General features: G+C 32.6%; 1 protein-coding gene across 1 annotated transcript in view; it reads left to right on the top strand.

The window, feature by feature from the left end:
- Positions 1–22,825, top strand: part of XPR1 (xenotropic and polytropic retrovirus receptor 1) — a 125,716-nt gene that overhangs the window by 16,254 nt on the left and 86,637 nt on the right. Inside the window, exon 2 of the mRNA XM_011361214.2 lies at positions 6,574–6,625. Within this exon, the coding sequence (XP_011359516.1) occupies positions 6,574–6,625 (52 nt within the window). The remainder of the gene's footprint in view (positions 1–6,573; positions 6,626–22,825) is intronic.

Below are 22,825 nucleotides of genomic sequence, written 5' to 3'. Positions count from 1 at the left end.
CCCATGCTGTCAAAATTGCAAGGATAACTTTTGACCACAAAACTTAACTACTAATAGCCTACTGTTGACAAGAAGCTTTACTGATAATACAAATAGTCAATTAACACATATTTTGTGTGTTATATGCAGTAGATACTGTATTCTTACAATAAAGTAAGCTAGAGAAAAGAAAATGTTATTAAGGAAACCATAAAAAAGAGAAAATACATTTACAGAAAAAAATCAGGTATAAGTGGACCCATGAAGTTCAAACTCATGTTTCTCAAGGGTCAACTATATTTCTTTAGAGCTTGGCACATGATATACATCCAATAACGTTCATTTAGTGAATAAAGCTTAGTAACTTCCTTAATGATAATATTAAATAATCTGGAAATATTTATGGTTTACCCCTTTTATACATGTACAAGCAAGGTGGGTAAAACATTGACTTTACAGTCAAATGGGTTAAAAGCCATAGATAAATAATTAAAACATAAGGTAGAAATATTAAGTGTTATAAATGGTTTCAAAGGGGGTACTACAGTATTTCAAAAGAGGGAGTGATGACATCTAGCTGGAGGAATCAGAACAAAGCATAAAAGAAGTTAAATTCTATAAAGACCTTAAAGGATGGTTAAGATATGGAAATTTGATTTAAAAGATGGAATTAGGGGAGGGGATTCCAGGTAGAGGCAGTAGTTGCAAACAGAGGCAAAGGTGGAAGAAATATTGAGATTGCTAAAATGCGTAATAAGTAATTAATTTTGGCTTTAGGGTCAGGTTGTGAAAATGAAATTGATTTTCTCCACTTTGGGAGATCAGCCTACAAAGATAGATTTGATCATTCTGGGTGCCTTAGGCCAGCAGAGGAGTATGGCCTTTATCCTTGTGAATTCTGAGGAGGAGAATCATAGTGGTGCTTTGGGAACATTGATATGGCAGCAATTTGTAAGATGTGTTAGAGAGATGAAAATTTATAGGTTGGTAAACCAGTTAAGAGTCTTGAAATAGTTTAGATAAAAGAAAAGGAGAGAATGAATCTAAGAGGCAGTAGTGGCATTGATTGGACCAGATCACTAAACTTAGAGGTGGAAAGGAGAATGTAAGAATGTTAACTCCACATTCTTACATTTATGACCTAGCCTTGGAAGTACTACTCCTTTATACATTTAATATACATTTAATAAATTCAATAATAATTTTAATGTTGTAACAACTTTTGCATTTGAATTGCCTTTACCAATGGATACTTTTGAATTCCATGAAAATTTTGATCATGCACATTTCTTTTAATATACTAGGCCTTGGATTATTAAGTATGTGCAAGAGTATATTAATTTTAAATTTTAATAGATTATAAGAATTTCTGTAAGAGTTTTTATTGATTTTATGGAATATTTCTATCAAAAGCAGAGCTAAGTTAGTTTATTTCTATTTGGGGATAAAAATGAAGATTAATTAGATGATGATTCTTTGTACAGGACACATGAGAATGCTAGAAAGCCCTCTTTTGAGGTTTATAATTTGATTTACAGAACTGACCTTAGCACTTTAGTATTAGGAAAACATGAATGATTTTTAGATGATGAGCCAAAGAAACCAGGTCATGTGTAACTGACTTGCACATTATTCCCGGACTACCCAGTTTTTCTGGTGAAAAAAATTAAACAGGGAATGTAAAAAGAGGAAGTGAAAACTGAAAAAGATAATTGAAGAATGTTTTTGTAGTCTATTGATCAGCACATGATATACATATTTTTAAGAATATATCAAAATTCTTTTATTCAGGAGTTCCATTTGGAAAATTTTCAGATTAAAAAATAAGTCTGATGTAAATTTTAATTTCATAACACTATTATGAAACAGTGTTAGCAGGGATTATGACTCCTTTACAGGTTTATAACAAACATTCCTTGCCCTTTTTCTTCAAATGCCTGTGTTTATTTTATTGTTTATTAATTCAATAATTAGATTGTAGTGTGCTGACTATGAATGAATGTTAAAGCAAATGAGAGCCACAGAGGTTAGATATTTTATTGATGGAGGTGATAATATTCATAGTATGTTATATATGAGGCTAATGGTGAGTTGATAGGAAGTAAGGATTTTTCTAGCTTCTGATCTCCTTGGTCTATGAAATGGCCTGTGAAAACCATCTGGGCTTTGGAAAGAAGTGTATAGATGATCTTCTATAGGCTATTAAAAATTAAGAATATAAGACATTTATATTGGCAGTATTATTGAATGCATGTTAATTTGTAATCCATCCTGTTTTGTACAGTACCTATGTTGTAGAAAGTTCAAGTAATATGTTTAGGAGACCTTATTATTGAAAGCATATGCAAACTGTGATATGCATATATTATCTTAGGAATCTGTAAGATTCCTGTAAGAATTAAAAATACAGTGTGTTTATGTTAGCAATCGTCTGAAAATATAATAGGAGCATATTCTAGATCATCTAGATAACCATCTTATAAACTAGTAATACCAGGGGATTGCAGTGACTTATGTTTATGCTGTTTATGCTTGGCTCCAGGTAGTCCTGTACTACTTTGTGAAGAGTTAATGAGAACTGAAGCATATCTAATGCAAAAATTATCAGTAGAGGGCCAAATAATGGCACAGCCCACTGTATGATATAAGGTTTGTGGTAGTTCACATTCTATTAACTAACATTCTTTGAGCATTTTCTATGTTCTAGGCATGGTTCTAAGTACTCTTCATGTTTAATTGTGAGTCATAATTAATATAAGGTTTTGTATTTTAAGAGTTTTTAATTTTTACAATAGACCCATGAGGTATGTGTGATCACTATCCCTTAACTCTGTAGCTCTTAGCCACTCTACTATGCTGCCTCAGGTAGAGAGAGGTACTAGGGGAATTACATCAAATCAGACACAAAGTCATACAGGCATTCCAAACTCAGAAGAACGGGGTTATTGGCAGTTAGCATTGTATTCATATTGCCAGCTGAGGTTTTGTTTCTGCAAGCAACATTTATTTTCCTGTCACGTTAATGTTGGTTGAACAGTATTGGTTTTGTGGTTGTATTTGGATTTAATTTATAAGATTTTACAAATTGTTATATGTGTCGTTAGAAGCATTAAGCATTCTGTTCTAGTTTACATATATTTCAATAACATTATAACAAAAATATTAGAGTAGAGGTTACAATATTGATACTGAACAGGTTTGTTTCGAATCCTTTGGCAATCAAAGAAATCTTTTATAATGAACATACTACATAATAATTTTATTTATTATACAAATTCACAGTTTTATGTAAAGTATTGGATTTCCTTAAAGTAAAACAGCAAGAATCAAGGAAACTCAGTTTGTTGTTTTGTATATTTGGATGTACTCCTTCCAAACCAGGCAAGTGCTCTGGGTGACTCATATTATAGACAAACAATCCGTAGGTACAAATATAGACAATACTTTGTAGGTTTTTGTACCTCCTCCCACCCCATTCCCAATTGTGAGCTATTCTTTTGTCACAGGCATAGAATGGTATCCTATTTATTGAGTTCTTTAGAGTCTATTACTATAAAAAACATAGTCTTTTATTCAGAGTAGAACTGAACTAGTAACAAGCAAAGAGTTGTCCCTGATTTCACTGAATTGTCTTGATTTAAATGAAATTATGATTCAGTTTTATAATCAAAATGAAGACTATCATTTTTCTCTTTATAAAATTTTAATCATTTTTAAAACTTAATTTTATAAACTTTCCTTTTGCAAATTTAATTCATTTTCATTACATATCAGAGATTCTACTTAGTGTGCTTTTCCAATCATTTTTTAAAGTAATATTCTCCAAAGAAGAACCCCTTTTGAATTCAAGAATTATTTATTGAGTTCCTACTGTGTACAAATACTTTGCTAGTCATTGTTTTATTTGGCTCTTGATTGCATTATTTGATTTTGGTACACATGCCTGTTATACTCTAGAAATAGAAAAACTTCATTCAGACATTTGAGTCTCTGAAATTACCTACTCTCGTGGTAATTTATTTCTGTAAGTATTCTCAGGCTGGATTTATTTGTTCCCTTCTTATATTTTCCTACTTCTAGCAGTTTACTCTGCTCTAAGCAATAGATTCATTTACCCTCTTAAAACGCCTATGGAAGAACTGTAACATAACTAGCACTCTACAGTTGTATAGGATTTTAATATAAAATTCCAGTCTGTGAACTGAAATAAAGACTTTCTGATTTTTGACAAGATCTTCTGGACTACTTTTTTTAGACTGGAAATTGGTAGTGTTTGAGACATCCGAAATTATAAAGAAAATTGGAGTGTATGTACATTTTTCTTAAAAGAAGTTCCAGACTTTTTTTCATATTCACTTAGGGCTTTTGTATGCAAATAAGTTTAATAATCAATGATCAGTAAACATGAGACTGAGCTTCAAATGTAATCTTAGGATAACTTTGGCCCACTAATAAAAGTTTTTTTCCAAAAAGATTTCTATTTGAGTATTTTGTCACTACTTCCGACCAAATGTAGTTCTTTTCTTCTGAAACCAACAACCATTTCTCTGACACCAGCTGTGTGTCTAGTGATTCAGTTCAATTCTGTTACTGTCTGTAGTTAGCACAGACCCTACAGGTTAAGGGCTTAGTCCCACAAGACCACCCCCACTTAAGACACTAGCTGCAAATGGGTTACCTACACTTCTGCCTGGATGACCATGACCCCCCAGATTTGACAGTTTGCTAGAATGACTCATGGGACTCATGAGAGTGCTATATTTACCATTACAGATTTATTATAAAGGATACCATTTATGGAACAACCAAATGGAAAGATGCATAGGGCAAGGTATGGGAACAGGGGTGGCACAGAGCTTCTATGCCCTCTCCCAGCACATCAATATGTTTATCAACCTGGAAGCTCTCTGAACCCTGAAGTTTTTTGGAGTTTTCATAGAGGTTCCATTACATAAGCATGATTGATTAAAGCTTTGGCCATTGGTGATTAAACTCAATCTTCGGTCCGTTTTTCCTCCTCAGAGGCCTGGGGTGGGGCTGAAAGTTTTAACCCTTTAATCACATTGATCAAGTTGTTGGTTTTTCTGGGGACCAACCCACCATCCTGAAGCCATCTTACCCCACCCCTCCACCAAACCATGAGAGCCATCTCGTTAGTCTGTAAAAGAGTAAATGCTAAAGGTTTTCAGAGCTTTGTGTTAGGAACCTGAAACAAAGAGCAGATATTTTTGGTTGTAATACAGTTGTATTACTGTATTGCCTCAAATTCTATATAAATAGTATAATTGACTATTTTTGGATTTAAGCATGTGTGACATTAACATTTTTATACATAATTTTCCTACAAAAAATAACAAACATATATTGATTTTAAATTTAAAAATTTCCTTGTTTTGTTGGAAATCTTTTTTACTGTATATTGTCAGACTTGTTTAGTCATGGAACTAATAGATTGGTCAGTAATCTAAAGCAAATGATAAATTCACTTGGACAGAATATCATTTACTAGACTTGAATACAGGGTGAGTTACCTTGGAGGTGTATTTCTTGTATTTTGGTTCTTATGTTCTTGAGTGACTCTTTGCTGTGGTTTTGGGGAGGAGTGATTTTGTTCCCCAGGGGACATTTAGCAATGTCTGAAGGCATTTTTAGTAGTCATAACTTTGGTGGGGAGATGGGTTGCTACTGGTATCTAGTGGGTCCCTAGATGTCAGAGGTGCTACTGAGAATCCTGTTATGCATAGAACAGCCCCTTAACAACAACAAAATTATCTGGCCCCAAATGTCAATTATGCTGAGGTTGAGGAAGATTGGAAGCCAGTTTAGTAGGAATCACCAATGGTTAGATTGTATTTGAAGCTTTGAAGGTGTGAGACTGGATACAGTCATCTAAGCTAAAGACCAGCTCTTTAGCTCTGGAGCCTTTTCCACTTAATTCTACCATTTTGATGGATATGGAGAAATGCTATTCATCTCTATCCCAAACCTATTATTGAGAGACCAAACTGCAACCATCCAAATTACCTAAATATGGTTTGGAAAAAAACAATAAAACCTTTACCATCTTTATAGCCCTGTACCGTTATGGAGGACTTTCCAGACCTCCTTGAAAAGTATTTGTATTCAAGGTGAAAAGAGTGTGGAGATTTTCTACAAAACAGTATGAATGTACTTAACACTATTGAACCTTAACACTTGTGAAAATGGTTAAGATGGTGAATTTTATGTTATGTATATGTTACCACAATTTGAAAAATTCGTATCCGGTGTTTTTTATTTTCTTATGCAGTATTCCATTGTATTCCTCTAGGACTGTTGTTCTCAGTTTCTGTAACTATTATCTTTTAGTCAAGAGGGTTTATGATTTCACAGGTGTTTTTTAAATTCTTTCCAAATGCCTTTAATTGTACAAATTAGCCCTCATCTTAAAGATTAGATAATATTAGATTGATATGAAAGTATAGTATTTTTGTTTTAGCTTATTAATCGAAGTATTTCACTAAATTCTCAATTTAGGAAGTAATTGTTTAGCTTCAAATGCCTTTAGTGTAAAGGTTACTCAATTCATGTATTCCTTTTCTTTCTTCCTAATAGGCTTTCAAGGATATGCTGTATTCAGCTCAGGACCAGGCACCTTCTGTGGAAGGTAAGATGCATGAATCCCTACACTTACCACATAAAACCTCTTTTTAAGGATTTTAAATTGCACAGTATAAAACCAATATAACCTGCCTTGTTATATAGATCTTTTTGATTTTTATGATATATAGTATGATTACATTATATTTCAATCAAAGTTTTGTTTGTTTAGCTCACGTTTTCCCTATGATGGATCTCTTATATGTCCTTAACATTGTCCTTCACCTTAGCATTGTGAATCGCAGATATTGGCTTAGAATCAAAGTTCTTATCTGTGTCATGTTTACCCCCCCACATGTATTTTCATATCTGTCTATCTATCCATCCGTCTGTCTGTCCATCCATCCATCTGTGAATCCTTAGCCATAACTAGGTTGAGCAACACAGCTTTTCCTTTCTATTTATGCCATGTCTTTAGACTAGGACTAGTAGAACAATGGAGCATATTCGTATTCTCTGTGTGTGTTATGTAAGCATTTATATGTATGTAGGTGTACAGTTTGGCAGTCATAAAATGACTGACCTAAGGATAGTGGTTATCTTTCCAATTATCTTTATTGATTCTTCTTTTTCTATTACCTCAGCTTCTGCTCACCAGCTCATTCTTTATGGGTTTAACCTTTGATAGACCTAGAGAGTCGTAAGTTAAAGTTGTAGGACTTCTTGTGTCAGTGAATAATTAGGAACTAATTCAACAGCTATTTCTTGAGGAAGTGTTCCTTCTGAGGCTGGGTTTTTGTTAAAATTTCATATCACAGTTTTTTAAGGAGTGATGAATGGGGTAAAAATATATGCCAAGAGTATTCTAGATAGTATGTACAGATTAATATCCTTATGAGATACTAAACTGGAGTTCTATAAAGTTATTGTATTGACAAGCTTTCGAAGATTGTTTTTATGACATAGATACAGAAGTTGTTTAATAAAATTGAAGTTGTTTAATAAAATATCATTGTCTTTAATGACATAGAAATGTACATCGTTTATATCTAACCATTCTGAATTCAAAATGTGCCTCATTCAACATATGAAAATCTTTACCAGGATATTGACACTTAGATATTAGTTTTATAATATACTACTGAATTTTGTTTTGTAAAATATTTAATATATTTAATTCTCTAATATTAACTGAAGACACAAGATTTATCAAAACGTTTAGTTATTTTTTGGGTTATTACCTCTTACTTTATGTGTCCTAAAGAGCGCTTCCTGAAAATATTTTAAGAATGTAAAAAAATGAAATTACATGGAAATTAAACTGATTCCCTCACCCTGTGTAACTTGCTTTAATAGTGGTTTTAATTTTATTCTCAAGTTTGGGTTAGTTATCTTAAATTTTTTTTTCTTTTTAAGTTTTACCATCTGGTTTGTAACAAAGATACTCTGAGATATGTTGAAAGTTATGATGATCCTTCTTTATCCCTCTGTGCTGGAACATGTTGCAATTTTCATATACTTTAGCTATTCTTATAGAAAAATGGAATTCTGTGAAAGTATGCTAAAATGAAAAATATTTAGAGTTAAGAACTTTTTTCTTTATCTCACTGCCCAGAGATGTTAATTTCTTTGGATTCTCTTGTAAAGGGAGTATTGCAGTCTGATCATCCAGATATATGTGCTGCTTTCATGGGGGAAATGTCTACGCTTGTTTGTTCTTTCTACTCCCAGATAGGCAGACTAAAGCCCCTGTAGTTTTTATCTCTTTAAAATGAGTTTTTCTCTCTTGAGACACTGGAGAATTGAAGATACTGGAAAGCGGTTTAAAGAAACATTATTCTGTGTAGTATTGAGATTAAAAAAAGTTATTTAAGGAATTATAATTTTATATTTCATTTGCATTGTGATACTGTATTAATTTATAATCTTTTATGTGGTGTTAAATTTAAATGTTAATCATTTTTGTCATTCTTGCTATTGAGTTTATATATCTAGGCTTTTAGTTAGTTTAGTAGCTATCTAAAAACAGTACAAAATGAGCAGATTTTTCAACAATGTCCATGATAGGACTTTCAATTTTTAACATTTTTAAAAGAAAAAAAGTATGATAGGCCTTGATTATTATTTTGAACATTGTCTTTCTTTTCTTCACTGACCTTTTTTCTACACCTTAAGTTTTAGTAGACTAAAAACTTTTGGTGCCAGTAAGCAAAATTTGTTTGTTTGTTTTTTTTAAATCTTAAAACTAGAGTTTACCATAAATTGGTGGTTCTCAAATCTGTTGCACTTTTAACTCAATTTGCATATGTTTTGTTTGTTTGACAAAGACTGATACTTGATCTACATCTCAGACCAACTAAAATAGGATCTGGGTATGGAGCCCAGGGACTGGTAGTTTTACAGTCTTAGTTGAGAACCCCTGCCATAAATCTTAAATAATTTTAGATCAGGATGCTTAATACTAATTTATTTTAGACAATAATTAGCCAGTAGGTTTAAGTTCATTCATAGTTCATTCATAGTTTGATTATTCTATTAACATTCACAATTTTTTTGTTTGTTTATATAACATCAGAGGATGTTCATTTTTAAAATATTTGTTGTATTGAATTAAATCTAAGTAATAGCTGTACTGATTATTTACGTTTGTTAAATGGTTATAACTTAACATCATTATTAGAATTAAAAATATTTTCCTGATTTGTTACTTAATAATAAAGTCAGTAGATTCTTCATATTTCACCCTACTTTTATTTAAGATAGAATCGACTTATAGTGAAAGAAAATGACTTGAAATGGATTCTTGAAGAGTGAAGTGATAAAAGTATATTAGATAAAAGGCACAGTATATGAAAGTTTTTATTGGTAAGAAGTTGATAACCCACACTTTTTTACACTGGTGAAGTATTTTCTTCTAACTTAGTAGGGTTTTTCAAGATAGTGCTTTTACTCTTCATTAATAAAGTGGCCTTCCCCCCCGCCTATTTAAAAATAAATCAACCAAAAAGAATAATTTCAGTGTATTAAGAAATGAAGGAGTGTTTACTTAAAGTTGCTTTTATTACTCAAACAAAAAACATTCAGATTCATGGTTGTTTTGCTTCATCCTTTGAGAGTGAATTTCATGAATCATATATTTATACACTGATTCATGGAAAATAAAGGGTTTTTATTTTTATTTAATAAATGGCTTATAATTATAACTAGCAAATGCTCATATTCTGAAATAACACATATAAGAAAGCTTAAAGACTTATCCTCAGGCATTCTTTATTAATTTATACCTAATCTCCTTCAATATATATCATTACCTACTCTACTATGTAATCTCTTATTTTTGGTAACCATTTACATTTGGAAGTATTACATGACAAAGAAGTTGAAATAAAATTCTGTTAAAGTTTATACACTTGATTTTTAAATAATGGCATAAATAATTAAACATTTTACTGTTTATTTTGTTATCTTTTTCTATGGAAAGGCTTGTAGTGCAGCATACCTGACAGTGGAATGAGTATTAAAGTGATTAGAACTGTGGAATTTTTTTTAATGGGGAGGGGCAGACACACACTTAGAATCCTTAGAGTCAGTCTTTCATGGAGTACGGTTTTGAGGAAATTAGGAGAAGGGATGTTTCAAAACCTTTAAACTTTATTGTGTTTTTACAATTTCTGCTGTCAGTGAGATATTTAGTATTGGAACTTTTGGGACAAATTAAATTAAGCTGCAAACTCAAGATTCTCCACAGTGAACCAGTCACACCTTAATAATCAGGATTATTTCAAGACAAGACAATTTATTATAGATATGAAAACCTGTTAATTATAGTACATTTTTGACTATGTCAAATTTTCAGTGATAGGGAACAGTGGAAAATATAAATTGATATACTTTTCACCTTTTCTCTCATAATTTTTTTTCCATTTGGTGTCTCAGTCACTTTATGGAATTAATGTACTTGAGGAAACATTCACACCTTTTTTGGGGAGGAACTTCCTTCTTCCCAAGGATACTTTTGGTATATATAATTTACATATATACAAATTTATACACTATTTATATAATATATACACCATATTAATCCTTTAGTTTTTACTGAATTAATTTCAAGTAAAGCTTCAAACTTTATTTTGCTGTTCTCTTTTTCAAAAATAGCATCTTTTGTTTAGAAATATTGATGTTTTCCACACTTGGGATAGAAAAATCTGAGAATCTGACGGTCAACTTAGGTCACAGAATTAAGAGATCATTGACATTTCTAACTGATAGGGACTTTAAGAGATCATTTGTCTCACCTTCATTTTAGATTTGTGTCATCCGAGATCAAGCTAAGCTTGCATGGCTCAGTAAGAACCGTCAGGATTACTAATGCTGTATGACAACAAAAGGAGAATTCCAGAGATTAAACTAATACTGAAACGTAAAGACTTTTTTATATTAACTTTGCATTTTTACCCAAATGATATTTTTGAGTAAAATTTTTATTTGGACATTTCCTCGTGTCTGTATTTTTAAAAGATTTATGAAGTATTACTTTAAATAATACTGAACTGTTTGCTTTATTGGGAAAAAGCTAATTGTATCTTTCAAGAAATCTTTTTATACTAATTTTTTTTTATTACTCTATGTAGTTCCCAGAAGTATTGGAAAATATTTGTAAAATTAAATAAAATGTAATAGTTAATAGTAGTTATAGAGATTAGAATAAGGAAGAGATGAAGTTAGAATAGCGAGTTAAAGCTCCACTAAATTTTAATATACAGAATAGGTACTCTAAAAATCCTGGAACAGAAAAAGAACATCAGGTAAAAATTAAAGAAATCTGAGTAAATTTGGGACTTTAGTTAATAATAATGTGTCAGTCAGTATTGGTTTATTAATGGTGACAAATATATCATACTAATATAAGATGTTAATGATGAGAAAACTGAGTAGGGGGGATATGGGAACTTCTGCAACTTTTCTGTAAATCCAAAACTATTCTAAAATAAAAAGTTTACTTAAAAGTAGATGCCATGGAGTTTTATATAATTGCCAAAACCTAATTGTAAATTCAACTTTGAATTTTCTGGAGTTCAAAGGATAGAGGAGAGCATGATTAATTTTAGAATGCACATAAAGTAAATTTATACTGGTTCCTCAGAAAAAGGTCACTTTTTACTGAACATAAGATTTCAGAGAAATTCTTCCTTTGGACCTTTATGAAGAGTAGCATTCTGTTTGGTGTGGGGAATAATATCCCTGACAGTAATTTTACAAAAAGTATCATAGTTTCATAAGGCTGCTTCTTACAATCCAAGGATGTAATAGAAAAATGTATCAGTCTGACCTTCAGGACCCTAAATAATCTAGTTCTGTGTTTATGATCTCACCTTCTGCCATTTTCCCTCTTATTTACTAGGCTCCAGACATACTGCCTTTCTTTCTGTACCTAAACCAGGCCAAGCTTGTTCTTACAATAGGTCCTTATCTCTTGCCCTCTTTGGAGAATCGTTAGATCATTACATGGCTGTGTCTTATGAGAGGCCTTCTCAATACCCAATCTTATGTAGCTACTCAGTTAATTTATATTACATCACTATTTTATTTCTTTGCATAGCATTTGTTGCTTTCTGGTATATTGTTTTTTCATTGATTTATTCTCTTGAGACCAATGTAAGTCCCTTGTGGCCAGAGATTTTGTCCTTTTTCTACTGTTTTATACCTAGTATCTAAAAGAGGCACATACTTTATATATTTACTGAGCATATCAATGGGTAGAAATAAAAATAAATCCTTTCCTTCAGTCTTCTTTGAAGTCAAGGTAATATTTATTTAAAAAGTAAATTCTTTAGCTTGCTTCTTTTGTTTAATTTTTAACTTCTCTTGATCTTTAGATGCAGAATTTTACCTATAGGTTAGATGGTTAAGGGTATTATTTGTTGTTTTATAATGCTGACACTAATTTCATAAGGTATATCTGAGGTGATAAATGTAGCATTTCTTTAAAACCAGTAAAGAGGTGATATGAAGTCCTAGTTTAAAGATTTTGTGTTTTTGTGGCATGTATTGTCTTGGTGCCAAGCATAGAGTTCCCTTTGATTGCTGAGAAATCATATTTTATAAGTTCCTGGGTGACCATATATTTTTCATAAGACACCCACTTTTCATGTTTTTACATATATGATATGCCTCCTTTCAAATACATGAAATAGGCGTAGATTTGAAAAAATACATATGAATCGTTGGAGATTTTTTATATATGTCTAAGTGAAATATATATTTTTTGATTATTTGAATTAAAGTGTAAAGATCTACTGTTTTCTTTTTACATTTTGCCTCTCTCACTATCTTATAAAGTATTCCTTTTGATTGGGAGTATACCTAACTAACATTAGCCTAATATAGCTATCTGACTTTCTGAAATGGAATGAATAGATACAGTTGAGGACATAAGTCACTGACCACTACAACACTAATCCCTGCTTTTCTTCCATTTCTTCTTTAGTCCCCTTACCTCTGCTCCAATCTTGTGAACAGGTTTTGTTGGATCTTTTTTGCTTAGGTTCCCTCTGCTATTCAGCTTGGTTAGCAGATGTGTTATAGTCTCCCTAAGCTCCTTAGAATTCAGCTCTTAGTAGCATTGAAGATGAAAGTATGCTCGTAAATTATTCATTCTGATTATATGCTTGAATGGACAGAGTCCACTCTAGGCATCTTCTTCCATCTTACCTCTGTCCCCAGGTCTTTGTTGTTTTAACAGATGTGAGCTTGCTTTTTAGTTCTAGAGGATAGAAGACTGAATTGCATTTCTAAAATTCATGAAGTCATTTTTACATGTATAGGATTACTGTCAAATTCATGCATTCATAATACCTTACTTTTCTCGTGTTATTTATAATCACGTTTCTCCCCTCCTCCAGTTTCTCATTTTGTTATCCTGTATCATTATCTCTTTAAAAATTATTTACATCAGTTTTCTGGCTTAGAAATAAAATCATTTGATATTTATAATAGGGAGCACTATATCTAATTTGCTCTATTTTCATCTGGGCAGTGGCAAGAGAGTATTTTTACTGTTTCACTTTTCTATTGGTGGTGTTTTGTTTAGTCATTTATTGTTGATTTTCAAAAACCCTTCTGCTTATAGTGGATTAATGTTGCATGAAAAGACTGTATACCAGGGACTAGTAAACAGTTTAATCCAAAAAATGAAATGCTAGATTCATTTGTAGCCACTACAATCTTGTTTTGAGAGCCATAAGAAAATACAGATGTCTAAGAGTGGAAGCTGAGACAAGAGCCAAACCAACAAGATAATTGTTATCTCTTTAAAAATGATGTATTTTTTATTCTCCATTAAATTTAGAAAGGATGAAAAGACCTGATTGATATTCAAAGCCGTGTAAGGCAGCTATTTCTGAAGGGTGTGCTTATTTCATGTTTGCATTGGAAAAGGATTGTATATGCATTTGTATTGTGGAAATTTCAACTTCTAGTTAACAAATATTATCACCTTCAAAAATAAAATCGTGTATACTTTGAAGATGCCACTAACCTCAAACTAGTCACTAATAGGAAAGACGTTCTTTTGAGTAGTAAATAGCGTTACTATTTGAGTTGATGAAATATTTACTCTAACAGAAAGAATTAAATGTAGTTTAATATTCATTGCTAGAACATAAGATGACAATATACTTAGGAAGTAAAATTATATGATAAAAATAAGTATCAACTTTGAGTAGGATGCAGGTAGGAAGCTAGAAGAAATGAAAAAATGCTTTGAACACAGGTTTATAATCCTTTCTTTGCAATATAGTAGAGTATTTAAAAGATTTTCACGTTTAAAATTTTTCTTCACTTACAAAAATCAATAACATATAAAGGCACTGTGTCGATTATCACATAATGCTATTTTTTAGTTGGTAAATTTAAAGGAAGATCTTGAAGTAGAGAAGGGATTATTATAAAACATTATACCGTGAATCAAAAAAGCTCTGGAAATTACTGATATATGCTTTACACTGTAGAGGAAAAGATAACATACCAGATGAATGAATCTGGTGAATTTCCTAAACTACCTGTTAGAAAACTGGAACAATTGTTAAAGCTTAAAGTTGGCAGAGTTTAAAGTCTAATTATGAGCTTTTTGTTTTCTTTAGGCAGGGCCTTCTTAAGTGTTTAGTGAAAGAATGCCACTGGGAAAGGTAGAAGGAGCTTAAGAAATTATAATTAGAGAGTTTTTTTTCAGTGTTAGGTAAATATCATTGAATAAAAGAAACAAAATTTCCTGCCCTCAAAATGGAAAAGGTACTCTAAAAATCACTTGGATTTGCAACAACTTGTAATTGAGACAGTATGAGGAAGGAATAGGTAGTCAATAATTGGAATAGTGAGTAGATAATCCTTTGTATTAGTTTTCTGTCACTGCTGTAACAATTTACCACAAACTTGGTGGCTTAAAATACGAGAAATTTATTTGCTGCAATCCTGGAATTTTGCGAGGAGAATATGCCTTTTCTAACCTTAGTGCAGGGGTCCCCAACCCTGCACAGGCCATGGACCAACCCAGTACTGGTCCATGGCCTGTTAGGAGCAGAGCCGCATAGCAGGAGGTGAGCAGCGGGCCAGCAAGTGAAAGCTTCATCTGTATTTGCAGCCACTCCCCAGTGCTAGCGTCACTGCCTCAGCTCCACCTCACGTCATTAGGCATTAGATTCTCATAGGAGCACTGGTCCCTGTTGCCAGAAAAGTTGGGGACCGCTGTTGGTTGCTGGCTTCCTTGGCTTGTGGCCACTTCACTCTAATCTCTGTCTTCATGTTGCCTTCTCCGTCTGTCTGTTTTCCTCCATGTATCTCAGGACATTTGACATTGGATTTAAGGACAATTACATAACTCGGGATGATTTTATTTTAGGATCTTTAATTGCATTGCAAAGATCCTTTTCCTAAACAAGATAGCATCACAGGTTCCAGAGATTTGACATGGATATCTTTTGGAGGCTCCATTTTTGGGCTACCATCTCTCTAAATCTAAATTGAAAAAATGCATTGTAACGTTCTTTCTTCAAATTGTGAACCAGAGCTAGAGGACCAAAGGAGGCATTGCTTTCACATTCTGCTCTACTCACTTTGAAAAGAGCAGTCAAATGGTGTCAAAGAAAAATTCAGTATGACACCTTGAAAGTGAAAAACTGCCTAATAGTCAGGCTTAAGAATAGAAATATAATAAAGGACAGTTTATCTGCTTTTAACCAGTTACCTGCAAAATATTCCAAACCATCCGTTTTAAGAATTTCTTTTATATTTCCAGTATCCTCTCTGGGGAAAACAAAAAAGCACACCTCTTCCTAGTACACCGGTTAAGGAACCCCCACGCCCACCAAATTTTTATTAGGGAAATTTTCAAAGACATCCAAAAGTAGAGAGAATGTGTCCAGAATCCCGCTTACTGATTCCCCAGCTTTAGTCGTTATCAATACAATGTCTAATCTTGTTTCAACCCCCCTGGTTATTTTGAAGCAAATTCTAGCAATTAGATAATTTCATTTGTAAATATTTCTAAAGGGTATTCTCTGCCCCATTCCCAAAATATAATTATCACACATAAAAATGTTTATAGTAATTTCTTAATATTATTAAATATCTGGCAGGATTCCCATTTCTCTTAATTGTTTTATACTTTTTAAAAAAACATTTATTTGTTTGAATAAGGACCTAAATAAAATTCATTATACAATATATTGTTATTGATTAATAAATCTCTTAATTCTCCATTTATCTATACCGGCACCATCTAGTATGGTAGCTACGAGCCACATGTAGCTATTTAAATTTAAATTAATTAAAATTAAAATGCAGTATTCTGATTCTCAATCATATCACCTACATACCAAGTACTCAGGCACATGAGTTTAGGGGCTACCATAATAAACAGCATAGAGTATTTCTCTCATTGAAGAAAGTTCTTTTGGTCAGAGCTGATCTATAGATTTCCCCTCCAACTCTTATTTTTCTTGCGTTTTCTATTGTTCTTTTAAAAATTTTATTTTCATTATTATTTAGTAGAACATGCTGGCTTGTTTGCTTCTTTTGGTCTTTCAGAGTCTAGATTTTATTGATTGCATGCCTGTAGTGTACTTTAACATGATTTTTGTTCTCTATATTTCCTGTAAACTTTTAGCTAAATCTAGAGGCTTGATATAATTCATATTAAATATTATGTACATACATATTTTCCCCCGAGAACACTTTATAGGTGCTGATGTGTACTTATGTTAGGAGAGATATATATTAGATTGTTTCTCTCTTTGTAGCTGTTGATCATTGCATAGCCCCTAGATCCATGAATTCATTAAAATTTACAAAATGGTGTTATTCTAATCCTCCTGTGTTTATTACCTGGAATTCTATAAAGAGAAACTTTTCTTCGTCAACTGTTTACACTTAGCTACAGATCATATAGGAAAAGTGGAATAATTGCCTAATACTTTCTCTTTATTTTTTAGTTTTCAAAATAATATTGGTTCTCTAACATTTTCCAAAGATGACTAGTGAAATGTTTTTTTAAGTGTCTTAATAAATTAATATATTTAAACACATTTGGTATGTTTTGGGCCAGTATAGTTTTTATCCTTATTAAATATCAGATTTTCATCTTTGGCCCCAGTAGGAGCCTCTTCAGGTGATTTCCTCATTCCTTTGATATGACCCTTGTAGTCTTTGATGTCTTCTTTTCTATCTGATATGACAAAATTTTCCGGACTTTATATATTTCCAGCCTTGGACCTGGGATCAGCCATTCTGCCAAAGAGTCTGTTCTTCTGGTGATAACCAATGAGTCTTAATTCCTTTAGAAGCCATATCCTGGGCACTTCTTTCAAAGTGTCATTGCTGCTGAGATATTGTTAGACTTTCTTTTTCAGCAGAAGGAAACACATACATATATAGCCACGTATGCATGCACATACACATGAATATCTATTTATTTATATATTTATATATTTATATGTGTATATGTACATATTTATATATGTGTATGTATATATATATATATTTTTTAATAAAATATCTCATTTTTTAAAGCCTAGTTTCTTAGTAGATTTTGGACTTGAAAGTGCTCTAGCTGTAAAGATAAACTGTGATGATTTTTAGGATTGAATAATACTCTGAGGCAAGTATAGCTCTTTGGGATTAGAATATGGAGGTTAGCGAATCCGCCAGTACTGATTAAAATTTAATTTTCTTCATTGAAGGTTGAGAGATGAAACAGTTTATTACCTAGGAGACTGAGTGCCAATTTATGATTCCTGATGAGAAATTGATCAGTTATGTGTTTGTTACCAGAGGTGCAATCAGTGAGATTGAAAAAGGAAATTGAATTTATACTGTGTTACCACATGCAGTTAATTTTGCATGTACACCCAAAGCACATGAATCTTACTTGAAATTGAAATATCTATGCTTTGAATCAGGGCATTACAAATCTAATTTATATATTTAAGAGTTTCTGTTGTTCCACAGTTGTACAACTCTAAATATGTTTTTATTAGGCTATTCATAAAAGACTCTTTTGGTTGTATAATGAGAAAATGAAATAGCTAAATTTGTGCATTCCTTTTATAAAGGATGGAACAGAATAAGGTAATTGTAAGATTTATTATTTTTATACTGTTATTTATTTTTTCTGTTTGGAATCTGTCATTTCAGTAGAAATGATGGGTTATCTTTTAAAAAGATTACAACTAGTCTTTTTACTTAAGGAAAAATATGATGTGTGGTTCACTGTGACATGGTAAATGAATTAGAGTATTTATAGCAGAGAAGAATTTTGAATATGAGAATAACAATATATTAGATAGATATGCTCAGGAGCAGTTTGTCTACAATGACTATAAAACAGTCTTCATAAGTGAAGTAGTAAGAGAATGATTAATGGAGGAGGTGAAATTTGGATTTGGCCTTGAAGCATAATTATAGTTGTAGGAGAGGGTCTGCTAGGCCCAAAATCAATAGGACAAAATCAAAGGGGTGCAAGTACATAAGACATTCAGGGGAGAGTCAATAGCCTACTTTAAATGAAGCAAAAGGTTGGTACAGGAGAGTAGTGAACTATAAGGATGAGGCCAAATTTCCAAAAGGCTTACATTTTTTTAAAATTTGGACTTTTTTTAGTAGCCCAGTATACCCCAATACTTGCGGCTATTAGTCTAATGAAAATTAGAATTTAGAGATCATTGTGAGTTTTTTGTTCCAATTTTGCAGTATACCAAAATAGTCTTGGTACTGTTTTGAACTTCACAATTAGAAGAATGCTATTTATATGATTCTTGTAGTTGTGTCCTCATCCATGTAACAACAATTAAGTCCACATGCTCTCTTCAAGAATATTGGGAAAAGCAGATTCATAATTTTTAATTAGCTACCTGACCCAGAATATGCACAGAAGCATTTTTTGAGGTGGTTATTAGCTGTTTGAAAGTGTACTAAAATTCAGTGGTATTTAGTACCTTTGCAGTGTTGTGCAACCATCACCTTTGTCAAGACACAGCATTCTTCCTTCTCAGGAATTAGGTCCTTTACTTCTAGTGTCTGCTCTTTCAGCAGCTATTTGCTACCTTGAAACAGATGACTTACATATATTATTGAGTTTTCTAGTTGTTTAATGTGCAGGTGCCTCCAGCTACTCCTTCCTGCCAAGATGTGGACCTTCTTTAAAAGAGTGGGTTATTTTTTAGTGTTCAGTAATTTGCTCATCTTCTACGAGTTCATATTGGTTCACGAAAGCAAATTATGTCAAACTCTCCTAATTTTCTTTTGAAATTATTCTCCTAATAGGAGAATGTCATAGGCATAAAATTTTAGAAAGACTTTTTTTTTTTAAAACCTATCATGTAATGCTTGTGGACAGGATGGAAAAATGTGAGATGAATGATAATATCATTAGAGGAATTTATAGCTGATTGAACAACTTATAACAAAGAGCATTGACAGATTTGTGCCAGCCAAAAAGGAAAGTTTTAGCTTGGTATCTTTAGTAATTATTTAAAGGAAAACAAGCCATTGGTTTAAAATTTTTGTTTCATGAAGCAATTAAAACTTTTCTCTTAACAGAAGATACCTAAAAAACATCTTGATGAGTTAAAACACGGTGTGTACCTCAGAACCACCCAAAGGTTGTTACAAATATAGTTACCTGGATTCTAGTCTATATATACTGCATCAGAATTTTGGGGGTGAGATGGGTTGGGAAATGTATTTTCAAAACAGAATTCTAAAGATTGTGAAGGAAACTTCTGGTTAAGAATGGTCTCATAAGCTTGTGATGATTGCATCTCTTTCCAACTCTGTTAGTAGCTTGACATTGGCCATGATGGGAATATTTACATTATAGAAATTGACAACACAACTTTACAGTCACCTTGGTGAACATTCACCTACACACTACTAGTTCAATGTAATAGGGTGAGAGATGTGATGTTTAAAAAACCTGTAGGATGGAAGAATGATAGTATAATTAGTTAATATAAAAAATATCTAGAGATTTACCTTTTTTGTGTGTGTGTGAGCCAATAGGAAGATAACAGCTTTCAAAAAAGTTAATGCTCTATAGTAAGTTATATAGAACAAAAAAGGTGATAATTCTACTGTGCGAAGCACTAATCATCTTATCTTTTTCTGGAGTATTGTTAATGGTTATAAGTGCCATGTTTTTAAAAGGATATTGAACTCTTCTAGAAATGAACTGCTAGTATATGGGAATGAGTTTGAAAATTGTCATAAGGGTAATGGTTAAAGAAAAGTTTAGAACAGAGTACTTAGAGGATACTTCATAGCTCTGATGATAAACAAGAATAAGAAATATTTTATATGATTAGGTAAGGTAGAATTTGGATCACTGGGTATAGAGTTGCAAATTCTGCTTGTTAGGACTTTCAGATCATTAAAATTGCCCTAAAGTTAAAGTGAATGAGATATAGTGAGTTTTGAAATTGGTTGTCAGGTGGATACTGGCTGCTGTACAGGGATATTGAAGGAATTTTTTTATTTAGAAGGAAGGTGGACCGGGTCAGTGATTATTAACCATGGTTGCACATTAGAATCACCTGAGGAACATTAGAAAACAAACAAAAAACAGCACTTCATTGTACAGGCTGCATCCTAAGTTGATTAAATCAGAATCTTGGGACTCGGACATCTGAATATTTTAAAGCTTTTAGAACTTTGAGAGCTTTATTATGTGTAGCCAAGCGTGTGAATCATTAGATTAGATAAACTATAAAGTATTTTCCAACTTAATTTTACAACATAATTCTGACCATTGTATGTTTCACTTTATTTTCTTGAACAGATTTTGAATAATTTGTATTTGTAAAATACTTAGAAAACCTGAGATAATAGGTATCAAGGAAATGCATAGGCATGGATTTATTGAGCAGGAATTCTAATTCTAGTTAAACATTTGTATAATAATTTCATAATGATTAACAGTAAAACATTTGATTTAAACTCCATTATGTTTAAATCAAGCGCATTAAAAAATTATGAAACAATAAAGTTGTGACTACATTTAGAGTTTCTTATGGTTAAAATGTGACAGCGATATTAGCAGAATGTTAATAATTGATGGGCATTTGGTATGCTGGGGCTTATATTATTCTCTCAACTTTCTGCTTTATTAATTTTGAAATTTCAATAAATAGCTTTAAAAAAAAAACCCAAAATTAATGATAGCCATAATGCAGTCATTGAAAGGGAGTGTGTAGCTGGTGTGTCCTGAAAACAAAATGCCTTAGAATTTAATATTTTCCTCTTTAGAAGCTCTCAAAGCTCTATGAAAATCTGTAAATGAGAATATCTGAATAAGAGAGTATAGGTTATATTTGCTAATAATATGCAGGTAGTGGGGGAGAGAAAGAGAAAGAGAGTTTCTCCTATAGCCAGAAAAACCCCTGGTGTGCAGAGCTCAGTGATAATAATGGTTGTGCTAATTCCTGGTACTCTTTCATGCTCTAGTAAACTGTAGAGATCATGCCTTTAAGTAATGAATTGATGAATACAAACCCTGGTCCCTGGATAGAGGTGGTATGATGGGAGGCTTCTTTTTCCTTCCACTTTCACTTTCCCTGAGTTTCCTTCTTTCTTCCTGCCTGCTTTCCTTTCTCCTTCTGTCCTGTATACCCCACTGCCTCTCAGTCTGAGTCTGTTTCTTAGTCTTTTTCCCTTTCACTTGTGCCTTCTCTATCCTGTATCTGCCTGTCCTTGGCTGTATCTTCCTTCCCAGTTTCTCCTTGTTACTCTGACTTACTCTTTTGCCCTTTATCTCTCTCTGTTTTTCTAATGCTGTCTCATCCTTCACTGATCCTCTCTCCTGTGTCTCCCCTCTTTTGTCTATCTGTTTCTGTCTGTCTCTTTCTCCTCCCATCAATATCTCCCCATCCTTGATTATTGGCCAGTCTGTTTCTCCCCCCTCTTCCTTTGGTCTTTCTCTCCCTGTCTGTCCATTTGTCTCCCTGTTCATTATGTCTCTTCTTATTTGTCTTTCTGTTTCTCTTTGTTTATCTGTCTCTCCCTGACCGTCTTTCTCTGTCTCTTCCTGTCTTTGTCTTTTTCTCTTTATTGTTCCTTCTCCTATGTTCTTTTATAAGCTCTTTGTCAATCACTCTTACTTTCCCATACGTCCTATCGCTTACTTCCTTTCTCTCTGTTGCTCATTATCTTTTACTTGTTAAGTCTCTGTTACTAACCTTTCATTCATTCGTTCACAGAATAGAGTCATTACTGATATTTATTGTACCTGGGTGCCACAGGAGTACCAATGAGATATTTAAAATTTTTGAGAGAATAGCATTACTTGACATCTGTTAGAAATTGCTCAAACTACTAGTGCTCGGTAGTTCACAGTTTCACTATTAGATCTTGCTTCCTTCCTTTTGATGTTATATATTTGTGAGGATGGATTTTTAGTGTTTTGTGGTTTTTTTCCCCCAGATTAAATGCAAGAACTGTGTGAAAACCACTGAAATCAGGGAATGAGGATAGTGGTGTCCAATGTGTATTTAGTATTTGAAAAGTTATGCAGTGCTCAATGGGACATAAATACTTATTTGGACTTAACTGCTTAGTCAGTGGAAGTATTAGGTATTTCTTTTGGCCTGAGGTCAGCATGAAAAAATTACTGGAACAAATTGTGGTACAATTCAGGTAGATTCTGAAACTGTGTCTCTGAAGGAGATACAAGTCGAGGTATATTATGTGGCCCATGGTTATAATGGGAGATAAAAGTGTG

This window comes from Pteropus vampyrus, unplaced genomic scaffold, assembly GCF_000151845.1.
Source record: "Pteropus vampyrus isolate Shadow unplaced genomic scaffold, Pvam_2.0 Scaffold65, whole genome shotgun sequence".
Classification (NCBI taxonomy): Eukaryota; Metazoa; Chordata; class Mammalia; order Chiroptera; family Pteropodidae; genus Pteropus; species Pteropus vampyrus.
Note: the sequence above shows the minus strand (reverse complement) of the source record. Positions and strands in the feature narration are given on the sequence as shown.